The sequence below is a fragment of the Chiloscyllium plagiosum genome, chromosome 16 (assembly GCF_004010195.1).
Source record: "Chiloscyllium plagiosum isolate BGI_BamShark_2017 chromosome 16, ASM401019v2, whole genome shotgun sequence".
NCBI classification, from domain to species: domain Eukaryota; kingdom Metazoa; phylum Chordata; class Chondrichthyes; order Orectolobiformes; family Hemiscylliidae; genus Chiloscyllium; species Chiloscyllium plagiosum.
In genome coordinates, this window is record NC_057725.1 from 14567480 (window position 1) to 14580123 (window position 12644).

Genomic DNA, 12644 nt, shown 5'->3' on the forward strand with positions numbered 1-12644 from the left:
GCAGGAACTGATCCCGAATCTATTGAACTCTGGAAAATAATCACCAACGCATCCACGATTTCCCGAGCGACCTCCTTCAGTACCCTGGGATGCAGACCATCAGGCCCCGGAGACTTATCAACCTTCAGACCTAACAGTCTCTCCAACACCAATTCCTGGCAAATATAAATTCCCTTAAGTTCAGGTCCTTCAGCCACTGTTACCTCAGGGAGATTGCTTGTGTCTTCCCCAGTGAACACAGATCTGAAGTACCCATTTAACATCGTTGTAAATCTTTTCTGAACCCTTTCAAGTTTCACAACATCCTTCCAATCGGAAAGAGACCAGAATTGCACACAATATTTCAACAGTGGCCTAACGAATGTCCTATACAGCCGTAAGTTGGATGAAAGTCCAGAAATACAAATGGCAAGCTGCTGCTGCCAGCTTACTGCTCTGTCCTTCATGTCAGGGATTGGCAGCAACTGATTTCATGGCCAAAGAGAGAGCTGGAAGCGACATATGAATAAGGCAAGTTGAACTAATAATGTGATGCAAATACATGAAAATCAGGTCATCACTGCTCAAGAGCGAGATTCTGCAGTTGCTGTTTAAAACATTAGGGGAAAATAATTTCTAACATTGAGGTTCCAATTCTCTCCACATTTTCCCAACTTTCTCACTAGTGCTCAAGGGAGTGGAAAATTCCACACATATGTACTGTTCACTAGAAACATTGCAGCAGAAAATTAAACTATACAATCCAGATAATGCTCAGGGTTTGTAGAATAGAATGCATGAATATTGTGCAATGTGGAGGGGAGTTATAGGGAGAGGCTGAACAGGCTGGAGCTTTTTCCTCTGGAGCGTCGGAGGCTCTGGGGTGACCTTATAGAGGCTTATAAAATTATGAGGGGCATGGATAGGATAAATAGACAATGGGATATCTGGTCGGCATGGACGGGTTGGACCGCAAGGTCCGTTTCCATGCTGTACATCTCTATGACTCTACAACTTACAAATGTAATTCCTTACATAGATATACTTACAAATGGCTATTTTATATTGTCCTACATTGTGTTCCAACATGAATTCAAATTGACTTGTGAACGTAGTCAAGAAAAGCGCCTGTGTGCAACCCCGGGACTACCTGTAAATACATTTGCTGCTACATTTCTAGATTAAAAAGTTTTGGTAATCATATCTTTGTGCACAGTGTTATCATATAAAACAGCACTAATGGGGAAGATGACGGCACAATAGTAATGTCAGTGAACTACTAATCCAGAGACCAAGGTTAATGCTTTGGGTTCAAGTAAATGCAACTAATTAAACTGGAATGGTGACCATGAAACTGCTGGTTTTGTAATAATTTGGTTCACTAATGTTCTTTAGGGAAGGAAATTTCTTTACCTGGTCTGACCTAGGTTTGATTCCAGTTACACAGTAATGTGGTTGCCTGTTATATGCCCTCTGAAATGGCCTATTAAGACTCTCAGTTTTAGGGATGGCCAATAAATGCTGGACTTGTCAGCAACACCAACATCGCATCAAAGAACAAAGAAAATCACCAAAATGACATCAAGGAATGCCACATCAAAATCAAGTTTAGCTTTTCCTGCAAGACTAAAGAAAACTGAAACCATTGAAGCAGTTGACTTCAGCATTATAGGTGTACTGTCCCTGAACCTTAAACATTGCAAATCAATTGAACTGTAGTTTTATATTTTAAGATTTATGTTTCTAAAAATATATTTTTTAGAAAATATCTATCACCCCTTCAATCTGTAAGGGTCTAATAATAATTAACCGTCATTTAGCAAGATAAATCCTATATCACAATGACCACTTTAATTTTGGACAAAAAACACCCATTTTGATTGCTCATGGGATCTGTAAACTACTGATAATAGCACTGGACCATATCAGTTTGGAACTGCAACATTTGTGCAGAATTAGCTAACCCCAAATCTAAACTGCAGTATGGATGCTGTTACAAGTGGTCATAGTGGCCTGAGCAAGAGAACCTAAATAAGACCATAAGACATAGGAACTGAAACAGGGCAATTCCATCCATCGATTTGGCTGCCATTCAATGAAATTATGGCTGATCTGATAATCCGCAACACCACTTTCCTTCCCTTTCTCCATAATCCTTGATTCTCTTCCTGGTTAAAAATCTGAGTCGAACAGTGTGGTGCTGGAAAAGCACAGCCTATCAAGGCAGCATCTGAGGAACAGGAGAGTCGACATTTCCAGCATAAGCTCTTCATGCCTACCATGATTAAAACATCTGTCTCATTTATATATTTAATAACACAGTCTCAGCAGTGTTCCTATGGTAAAGATTTCCACAGATTCACAACCCTATGAAAGAAGAAACTCCTGTTCAGGCCAATAAAAGTCATAGTTCCTATTTCTTCTCAGAAACTCTCCTCAGTTGAGAAGAACTGGACAGGACTGTGATTCATCATGATTGAACAATTTAATTAGATATTATGAAGCAATAAAAATAATGTATCTACGGGCTCCTAGTTCCACTGAAATTACATCTCAATTTGAGGCATGCCTTTCAGAAGAAAAAAATATTTGCTTTAATTTGAATGACACGATTCAGCACTGATTACAGAACTTTTCATCCAAATTATTCTTCACAAAGAAATATGTATAAAGATTTTTTAAAAATCACCAAATGAATCATCTGTGTTGATTTTTCACATGAAGAACAGCAGGAAAAATCTTTAACTCTTACCTGGAAACTCCTGTTGGCCCACTGCTAATTTCATAAAAACCTTCTTTGCTTCAGAATAAAGATAAAGAAAGCTTTAAAATCTGGGAAAGAAATCTCCAGGATGAGTTGGATACAATGCAGAAAATACATCAATAGCATTAAATGCATAATTTAGGAACATCACCATCATCATCCATTTTTAGTAATCTATTGCTTTTCACATTAATCTTTAATTTATATATTAGTGAAATACTAATCTATAGGCAAAAAAAACAGAAATATCTGGAGAAATTCAGCAGGTTTGGTAGTATCTTGTTCTGAGTTCAGTGACCTTTCTGCAGAACAGTCTGTGGCTAAGAAACCAATAGTTGAAAAGTAAACAACAAAATTAAAGTCAGTATTACAAGTAGTCTTTATAACAGTCTTTGCAGCTAAGAGTATAATTATGCAATACTTTTAGTTTTGACATCCGTTTCTGCCTTCAACATTTTAATATTTGATGTTATCTTTTGGTGAAGGAAACAAAAGTGAAAACTTGCAGATATTTCCATATCTGTCAATAACTACCAGTCTGTGCAGCCTACTCCTGCCAGGAGGAGTGAAAAAAAAAATCAAATGTAATTGAAACAATCATTAGCCTTAAGTGAGGATTAATTACATCGTCTTTCCTGGAAAAGGATGAAGTCTTGACATTCATGGGTGGACAGGGGCCTAATGCTAAAATGGCTTAAAGGATTGGAGCTGCTAAATTTGAGAGGCAAGGTGACAGATGGAAGGGTAAGGGGGTGAGGATTTTAACTTTTATTCCTTGTTTGCTTTGATAGTATGTTAGTCGAGACAAGTTCAAACTGCAAAGGCAACAATACCAACACTACATTTACTGCCGGAAATGTTCTAGGTGCTGAATGTTTATCAGCCCAATTGTTTTATTTTTGCCTGTGAAACGTTTAAATTATCTTGTCCTACCTGCTCCTGTGAGTCCTCCTAAAAACATGAGCCCCTATTTCAACATTGAGGAGTTGTCTTTTAGTCTCAAGAGCTTTTCCTTAATCAATTTTAATGAGCCACTAATCCCATGAACATAGGTCAATTCAAATGGACTCAACTGAGTAGATAAACTTGGGGAATCGCTGATAGCAAATAGTAAGAAATATAATCCTTTGTTCCTGTCCTGTGGATATTCATGACAGTATGCTTTGATCATACTTATGAGAATGATTTGCAGTTTACTTCAATTGTTTTATGTCCAACCTGCTAATGATGACATGGAAAATATTAGACATAAGTTAGAACCTTGATAAAGTTATATTTCAATTGGTAGGCTATAGTGAGCAAAGAACAGCGTTAAACTTTCTACTACTACATCAATTGTAATGGTCCTTAAAGGAATAGTTTATAGAATTCATACCATATTAATAGCATATATAATTGTAACGATATGAATCAATAACATATATAATTGTAAGGACATAGCTCCAAACTGATTTTATTTTTCATAGTGGTCCCACACAATGAACTGACACTTGACTGAATGATTCTTCAAAGACTGGTATGAGTATTAAAGGTTCTGGTTTAATTGCATACTGAGGTTCTCCTACTATCTGACATGAATATCACATTTTACAGAATTGCACTATTTCCTCCAATCCTTTGAGACATTTTAGCATTAGGCCCCTGTCCACCCATGAATGTCAAGACTTCATTCTTTTCAATACAATGAGGTCATCTCCAGGTGAAATACCTGGTCATTGCTATTGCTACATGCCCTATAATAACAACTTCATCCTGACCTTGAAATATAGTGCTGTTCCTTCAGTGTGGCTGGTCCAAAATTCCGGAATACCGTTCCCAGCAGCATCGTGATTGTACCTACATCACATGGACTGCAGTGGTTCAAGAAGGCTGCTCACCTTCTCAAGGACACCCGGGGATGGGTAATATATGCTGGCCAGTCAACAACGCCCACATCCCACAAGTGAATAAAAAAAACTATTACTCTCCATACCCCCATATGATATTGGGCAGTACCACTATTTGATAAACTGTCCATTCACTGTCGAAAGTGTGGCGCTGGAATAGCACAGCAGATCAGGCAGCATCCAAGGAGCAGGAGCCCTTCATCAGCTTATGATCAAAACATCGATTCTCATGCTCCTTGGATGCTGCCTGACCTGCTGTGCTTTTCCAACACCACACTTTTCAACTCTGATCTCCAGTCCCCACTTTCTCCTGTCCATTCACTGCCTACAGCTAACTTACTTAACGCCGAGCACTTCTTTTGAATTATCCTTATTGTTAACAAGAGTTTTGGCCACCCTACCATCCATCTGAGGTACTACTTTGACCTCTGATGTTGCACTTTGTTTAGCCATTGCTCTGGTCACCACACAAAATGGAAAAATACCTGGAAGTTGTTCTTGCAATTTCCTGTCTCTTTAGCTTCTGTTTGGATTATCCATGATTGTAGGTGAAGCTACAACTTTCACTCCAACTAATTTGTTCCCCAGAAATAAATCAATTTCATCCACGGGTAATTTCTAAACTTCTCTGACTACCACTAGTCCATATGACAAGTCACATGCCAATTAGACATTGATACAATGGAATCTGGATATACAGCACTCTCCAAGTATTCCATTTACTAACACTTAGGTTTTCATTTAAATTAAATCTCTTTTCAGCAAGAGTGTTTCAGTAATTCCTTTATCCATTGATATAGTTATAGATTTGTGTGCTTCATTTGAAGAATAATGGGTCATTCTACCCAATTCATTTCTTCTCCATGGGGACTCTTAGTTGTAGCTAAAGTTCCAATTTGATTTGTGACATTTTCCTTCAATTCCCTTTGAGGACTCATTCTTACAATGCCAACAAGTCCCATGGTCTTCCTCACAAGTTCCAACAAACATTCCACTTTGTAAATCAGGAAATGGCAAAGGAGTTGAATAAAGACATCTTATCAACCTTCACAGTAGAAGAAAGTAGCAGCATTCTAAAATTACTAAATATTCAAGGAGCAAAAGGAGGAAAGGAAATAAATACAATAACTATCACTGGAGAAAAAGTGCTTGGAAAATTAATAGGGCTAAAGATAAGTCCCCGGTACCTGGTGGGAAACATACTAGGATATTAAAGGAAGTAGCAACAGAGATATGGGTGCACTGGTAGAAATTTTCAAGGAACCTCAGATTTTGGAAGAGACTCAGAGGAATGGCAAAATTCCAAAGTAATGCCTTTATTTGTAAAGGAATGGAGTCTGCTTCTGTGAATCACAAAAAGTTAGCAATCAAGTTCAGTAGGTATTAGGGAAGGGAAATAGAATATTATTGTTTATTTCAAAAGGAATGAAAAAGGAGATTTTACTAAAACTGGACAAGGCACCGTCAAAGCATGGCTTGAATGCTGTGAAGAGTTTTCAGCCCCTTACCTAAGGAAAGACAGATTGGCATTGGAGGCAGTCCAGAGAAAGTTCACCAGTTGATTTCAGGTATGGAAGGACTATCTTACGAGGACAGCTCGAATAGATTGGGATTTTGCTCTTTGGAATATAGAAAAAAATGAGAGGTGAGTGAACATCCTGAGGAATTGGTGGATGTGGGTACAATTACAATGTTTAAAAGGCATTTGGATAAGTACATGGATTGGATACGTTTGGAAGGATATGGGCCAGGATGAAGCAGGTGGGACTTCTTTTGTTTGGGATTATGTTCGGCATGGACTGGTTGGACCAAAAAGTCTGTTTCCGTGCTGTACAACTCAATGATTTTGTGACTTTGTTGAGACATACGAAATTCTTAGAGTCTGGATGAGGCAAATGTGAAAAGAATGTTTCCATTTTTGGGAGAGTGAAAGACCAGAGGGCATAGTCTCAGAATAAAGAGTCACATATTTAAGACTGGGTTGAGATGTGAGAGAGAAAAATAAAAACAATGTGATATGCTAAACAAATGGCTTGAACCCAATTTACAAGGTTGCCAATAGGTACATCTTAAATGAGTGGAATTGTAGTATCCCAGTACAAAGGTTGGTGGCAAACACTAGTAGAGAACACCCAGTTGGTTTCTCAACTAGGAATCAAGGAAAGGGAGCTCCATTTCAAACCTGAATATGAATCCAGCATGAAGCGTGTAACTACATATTCAAATGTAGCAAACGTATCAGCTGCATATTGGAAATATGCATGGATAGGCTACACATATTATGTCAATTTTGAGGTTGGTGGGAAAAGTTCGGTGCAGGGAAAATACCCAGCAGATCATTGTGCTTGGCCCTTGGGAAGGAGGGAGGGCTTTGGGCCTTTGGAGGAGCAAGCAAGGGGGGAAAGAAGGGAGCACCTTGCTCAAGGGCTCCCTTTCTACAATCAAAATTAAATTTACCACACATAACCTTCTCAATGAATGAACAACAGTATTTCATGGGGGTAATAGGAATTCCGCCCGCTGCATGGAAAATTAGTGAGATTCATGTCATCGCTTTAAGAAAAGCCCCTAATCGCCTACCAGACCATCTCCAGAGTTTTCTCAGAGTGAGGAGAAATTGGGCAAAGTGAGGCAGTATTCTCCAAAGCTAAAAATACTCCAAGGGATAGACAGGGTTGATGCAGGTAAGAGAGTTTCTCTGACTGGGAACACAGTTTAAAATGAGGGTGAATCGACTTAAGACCAAGATGAAGCGAAACTGTTTTTACTCAGAGGGTTGTGAATCTGAAGAATTCTCTATCTAAGGGTTGAAGAAGTTCAGTCACTGAGTATGTTAAAAATAGAGAGAGATTGATAGATTTCTAAATGCCAAGGACAAAAGGGGCTAAGGGGTATTGTGGGGAAAATGCCCTGAAGTGAATGATCCGCAATAATTGTATTAAATGGTGAAGCACGCTTGACAGGCTGAATAGCCTACTCCCATTCCTAATGTCCCTATCAAAGACCCCAAGAGAATCTGACTGACTGCAAGTCAGAGGTCAGCAGTCCTTCTGGAGAGCTGCAAGATCAGGGAATGGGGTGGTTACCGCCAGTAAGACTCAATATTGTTGTTAGATTCCAGTTCACAAGTGAATGATTGGGGGGGGATTATGGGGTGGAGGATAATGGCGCTCAGCCACACAGGAAGGGGAATGACCATCAGCCAGCACCCCCCATCACTTGCTGAGTCTCTCAATAAGACACAGAGTGTCTTTGAAGAAGGACCTTCAGTGGAAGCCCACAAGCAACCCATACAGGTCCTTTCCCGCCTGATTAACTGCTACCACACCCCATCCTAAACCCTGTCACCAAACACTCCTTGAGAGGGGAGGGCATTCATTAGCCCAAATGTTTCCTGATATAATGGGGATTCTCAGTTTCAGACTTTTGTACCTGCATTCATGTGACCACTTGTCAGGTTAATTACAAACCCTCGTCTATCTAGAGCATCTGGTATTATCCTAAAAGAAAGAAAGCTGTCTTTGTGAAATCTACACACAGATGAAATAAGGTTATTTTAATATAGCTCCTTCCATTGCGTCAGGTGTATTTGCACAGCACTAAAAACAGTGATCATTAGGAGGAGTCTTTAGTAATATGTAATATATGCATTTAAAACGCAGTTTAGGTACGTGTATCTATGAAGATCTTGTCGCACAGTGTGTAATGGCCTTATCTCAGAGCCAGAATTCTAGTTCCACTCTGGGATTTTAATGAGCCTTCATAACAGTCAGAGAAGTTGAAGTCAAGCTGCAAATCCTTTTAACATGTCTTTGGCAAGCAGTAGTAGCAGGAGAGATCTCTAATCAACCATGCTTGATGCAGAATGGCACCTCTCACGATATAATCCCTGGCTTCAGACTAGCAACATGCTCCAACGATAGAAAACCAAAATAAAGCTTATGATTTGTCTGCCTCATGCCTATAGATGCAGGAATTTTTAAAGTCTATATGTATCTATGGGAAAGTCAAAGACTTGACGGAGAGACTAGGGTCGATGAGAAAGTAAATGACTCCACAAGCAACAAAATCAACTTGGAACACAGATGACGCCTCAAGTTACTTTTTGAGATGTTTACAATCGAAAACCCTGGGATTATTATCAAACTAGAAGTTTATACCTGTGATTTCCTTGGTATTTTCCCTACAAGAGATAAATTAGCTACAACAAAGATTGAGCATTTAGTTTTTTGGAAAATGAATTGCAAGTTGCTGATGAGGCAAGTCACATGTTGTTTTAGGTCTTCTCAGAACAACTTTCACTCACTTCTTTTGCAGCATAAACAAAACAATCATAGTCATGATAGCATTCTGCATCAGGATGAAAGACATCATAGTGCAGCACTTTGTCTTTTCACTTTTACGGACTGATACAGAATGCCATCTCATGTACTTACTCAATGGTCTTTTCTTCTGGAATTTTACGCTGAACCTAAAGAAGAAATAAGTTACACAAAAGAACTGAAGGCACTGCACATTTGATTGATTAAAAAAAATTCAGACCATTAATCTGATGTTAAGCATCAGGAAAGCCCTTTGTCTAAAGGAGAATATATAAAAATCATTTCCAAGCATTTTAACATACATTTATTAACTTATTACACAAATATTATCATAACAGCAATGATCAGTCGGTTGGGTGGGGAGGAGGAGCTGAAAGACTAGGCTTGTGACCTTCTGAGATAAAACTATTTTGTCCTCAACCTCAATGTCATAATTGAGCCGAAGATGAGTTATCAGCCATATATCCATGCTGTCATCAATATCATCTTTTCCCATTCCTGTAACTTTGCCCAACTCTGCCCCTGCATAGCTCTTCTGCAGCAGAATAGTATCTATGCTCTTGCTACCTGCAGACCTGAATATTCATAGAATATGATTTTCATTCCCAGGTCAGGTGCACAGAGACAGATGAAATTCAAAAACCTGGACTTTAAAATGCCAGCAAGCACTTTCCATTTCTGCTATACAGTTTCCAGACTGGATTGAAAGTCAGACTGGTGGCTTGGGAAGAGCAGGCTATGGCTTCCAAGGCCTGATTAAAGATTCAAGTGCTGTGTCTTAAGTTTTAGTGTAAAGACTCAAACATAAAACATTCTTCCCTCTCCATACCTTATCTATGCCTCATCCATGCCACCTAATTCCATGCAGTCACAACTCAGCTCCCACATCCTTCTTGCTGACCAATGCTTCGATGCCAACTCCCTTGGTCCATTATCCACTCTATTCTCATCTAGCACTTCTCATAGCGACAAATATTTATTTTTACTGGTTACATAAGAATGTAACAAGAACGTAACAAGTAAGAACAGGAGTAGGCCATCCGGCCTGTCGAGCCTGTTTTACCATTCGATACAATCATGGCTGATCTTTTCATGGACTCAGCTCCACCTACCCGCCCACTCATCATAACCCTTAATTCCTTTACTGTTCCAAAAATCCACCTATCTTTGCCTTAAAAACATTCAATAAGGTAGCCTCAACCTCAGATTAAGATTGCTAGAGTCATGAAAAATGACCAATGGACACTGCCTCCTGACTGCAGGTGCAAGAGAAACTGGAATGAAAATACAATAATCGAAACTCCAGAAATATTGAAAAAAAGATACAAATTATAACTTGGTTTTATTGGGTTCTATCGGCACCAGCCAATATCTTGTTAAGAGTCACATGGATCTTGACAGATTGTACTGTTATAAGCAAATCTAGGTCTGTCTTAATGAACATCTACAAAGCAATTCTCGAGATGGCTGACAGAGAACAGTCGGGGGTAGGAATTTTACCCTCCCTGAATTCATGGCACAGATGCCAAATTGTAATGCCCTGGCTTGGATTAGCTACCTCAACATGAGGTACTATGGCATACCGGCACAGTGGTTAACATTGCTGTCTCAGTGCCAGGGACACAAGTTCAGTCCCAGTTTTGGGTTGCTCTCTGTGTGGAATTTGCATGTTACTCCCTGTGTCTGCATGGGTCTCCACTGAGTGCTTCAGTTTCCTCCCACAATTAAAAGATGTGCAGGTGAGATGGATTGATCATGCTAAAAATTGCCCTGTAGTGTGCAAGTTATATGAGTTAGCCATGGTAAAAACCCCATGCAAAGTTATGGGAATAGAGATAGGGGGAGGGGGTCTGGGCAGGAGCTCTTCAGAGGGCGAGTACAGACTTGATGGGCTGAATGGCTTCTTTTTGCACTGCAGGGATTCTGCGATTCTAAGATGCAACCTTGTTGGCCTGTTTGGGTCAGTTATTCTCTGGGAAAAACTGAGCTATTTTTATATAAAGCCGCAATAAAAGGTAAATCTCGCTGGTGTAGGATGTCATTAATTAGACCTTTTCCTGATTCTTGAGCTCAGATATCATTTGTGGCACACTTTCTGGAATCATTGACTGACAATGATGCAGTGAGTCCTAGTGAACAATGGATCAATGGTATACAGATACAGTGTCTCAAATCCAGTTGTCCAAAAACCAAGTTAAAATAACTCCACAGAGGCTGGTACCCCATCACCAAGTCATCCTTTATTTAAATGTGGAGAGTCCTTGACACTGATCCAGCTCCCTCAGAGCCAGCTCTCAGAGTAAACAGGATGTCAGACACTGATTAACAGATTAACAGCCTCAATCCAGGGAACTCATATTCCGTGAAGTCCACCCAGCTAATCTTGTTTATAACCATCACACAAGTTGTCCAAAAATACAGACATTTTTAGAAGGTGCCAATTTAGAATATGATAGCCAGTTTTAATTGAGTAAAATAGGGAAGAAAGATCTCCCTGGACAATTTAGTTTAGTGTTATAATGGTATGATATAGGTCCAAACTAGCTGTTTGCTACACCACTGGTGTGCTGGTCTAATCCTGTGCTGAGCACCTCTTAACCCCAATCCAAAATCCAGCAGGATCCAAAATCTGACACTGCCTTAATTCCAAGGTTGTTAATTTTGAGACACTTAACCTTAACCAGTGAGATTAAGAACTGAGAAAGAAACAGCAAGCAAGACAAAGCAGAATGAAATAGAATTATCAATTACACAGTCAGAAATAAAGGGAGAAAAAGAAAAATGGATTGAGAGAAAGGAAAGAAAAGGGGCAGAAATTCAAAGTAAGAAATGATCTAAAATTTTAAATCTAAAAACCTTTGCAACAAACTTATTATACACAACCACGAGATGCACCTGAATTATTCACTTTCTGGGCCAGAGTTGACATAGTTTTAACAATTATTGTGTTACTAAAAAGGTTCTTACAATGTTAATTATGAGCCCTAACTTTTTGTGGTGAGTTTAATGGGCAATTTAATGCATAAATTTAGCAAGTTATGTGTGAGAAGTACAATGGCCTAAATTGATCAGCAAGTTTTAGATTCACAGATTTTGATAAATCTTTTCTTTAATACATCATTACTTTTCCAAGAAGATTTGTTTCTCTGGGTTATTTTTGGGTTAAATTTCTGGCCATATTTTCAAGGTGAAGGTCATAAAAAGTTCATAACTAGAAGAATGTCTAAATTCCAAAAGGTAATCTACAAATAATTTAGCTTAAATTTGTACAGTAAGAACATTGAAAAAAGATAATTGACAACCCCTAAATACACAGCTAAGTAAAAGGAAATTAGTAGCATAAGGTTTTAAAAGTCAGAATTTCAATTAAATGATTTCAGATTAAGAATAATGTGCACTTATATACTCAAATCCAACTCTTGCTTTAAATGATCCTTTTTTCCATTTTAGAATCTTTCCACTCTGTGCATCATTTCTCTATGAAGAGGACTAATTCCAATTGTGCTTTTAAATTGACTAATTGTGCATATCAAAGTCTCAGTTCTGGTCAGTTCTCAGGAATGAAGCCAAGTGGCAGCCAGGTGCTTCCTCACGGAAATGAAGGGTCTTAGACACCATATCATCTCAAGTCACACATGCATTTTCTAAAAACTAGGGGAAAATACAAGAGGACTGAGAAGCAAAATTGAAAAA

The 12644-nt window shown here is 38.9% G+C and overlaps 1 protein-coding gene across 4 annotated transcripts in view; it reads right to left on the reverse strand.

Annotated features, from left to right (window-relative positions):
* The window catches only part of alkbh3 (alkB homolog 3, alpha-ketoglutarate dependent dioxygenase), a 75600-nt gene that overhangs the window by 46888 nt on the left and 16068 nt on the right, over positions 1-12644 (reverse strand). For all 4 annotated transcript variants that reach the window (XR_006313898.1, XM_043705476.1, XM_043705474.1 and 1 more), the window contains exons 4-5: positions 9066-9100; positions 2732-2779 (exon numbers count right to left, since the gene is read on the reverse strand). Coding sequence is in view for 3 of the 4 variants with exons in the window: in XM_043705476.1 (XP_043561411.1) it covers positions 2732-2779; positions 9066-9100 (83 nt within the window). In the remaining variant the exon portion in view is untranslated. The remainder of the gene's footprint in view (positions 1-2731; positions 2780-9065; positions 9101-12644) is intronic.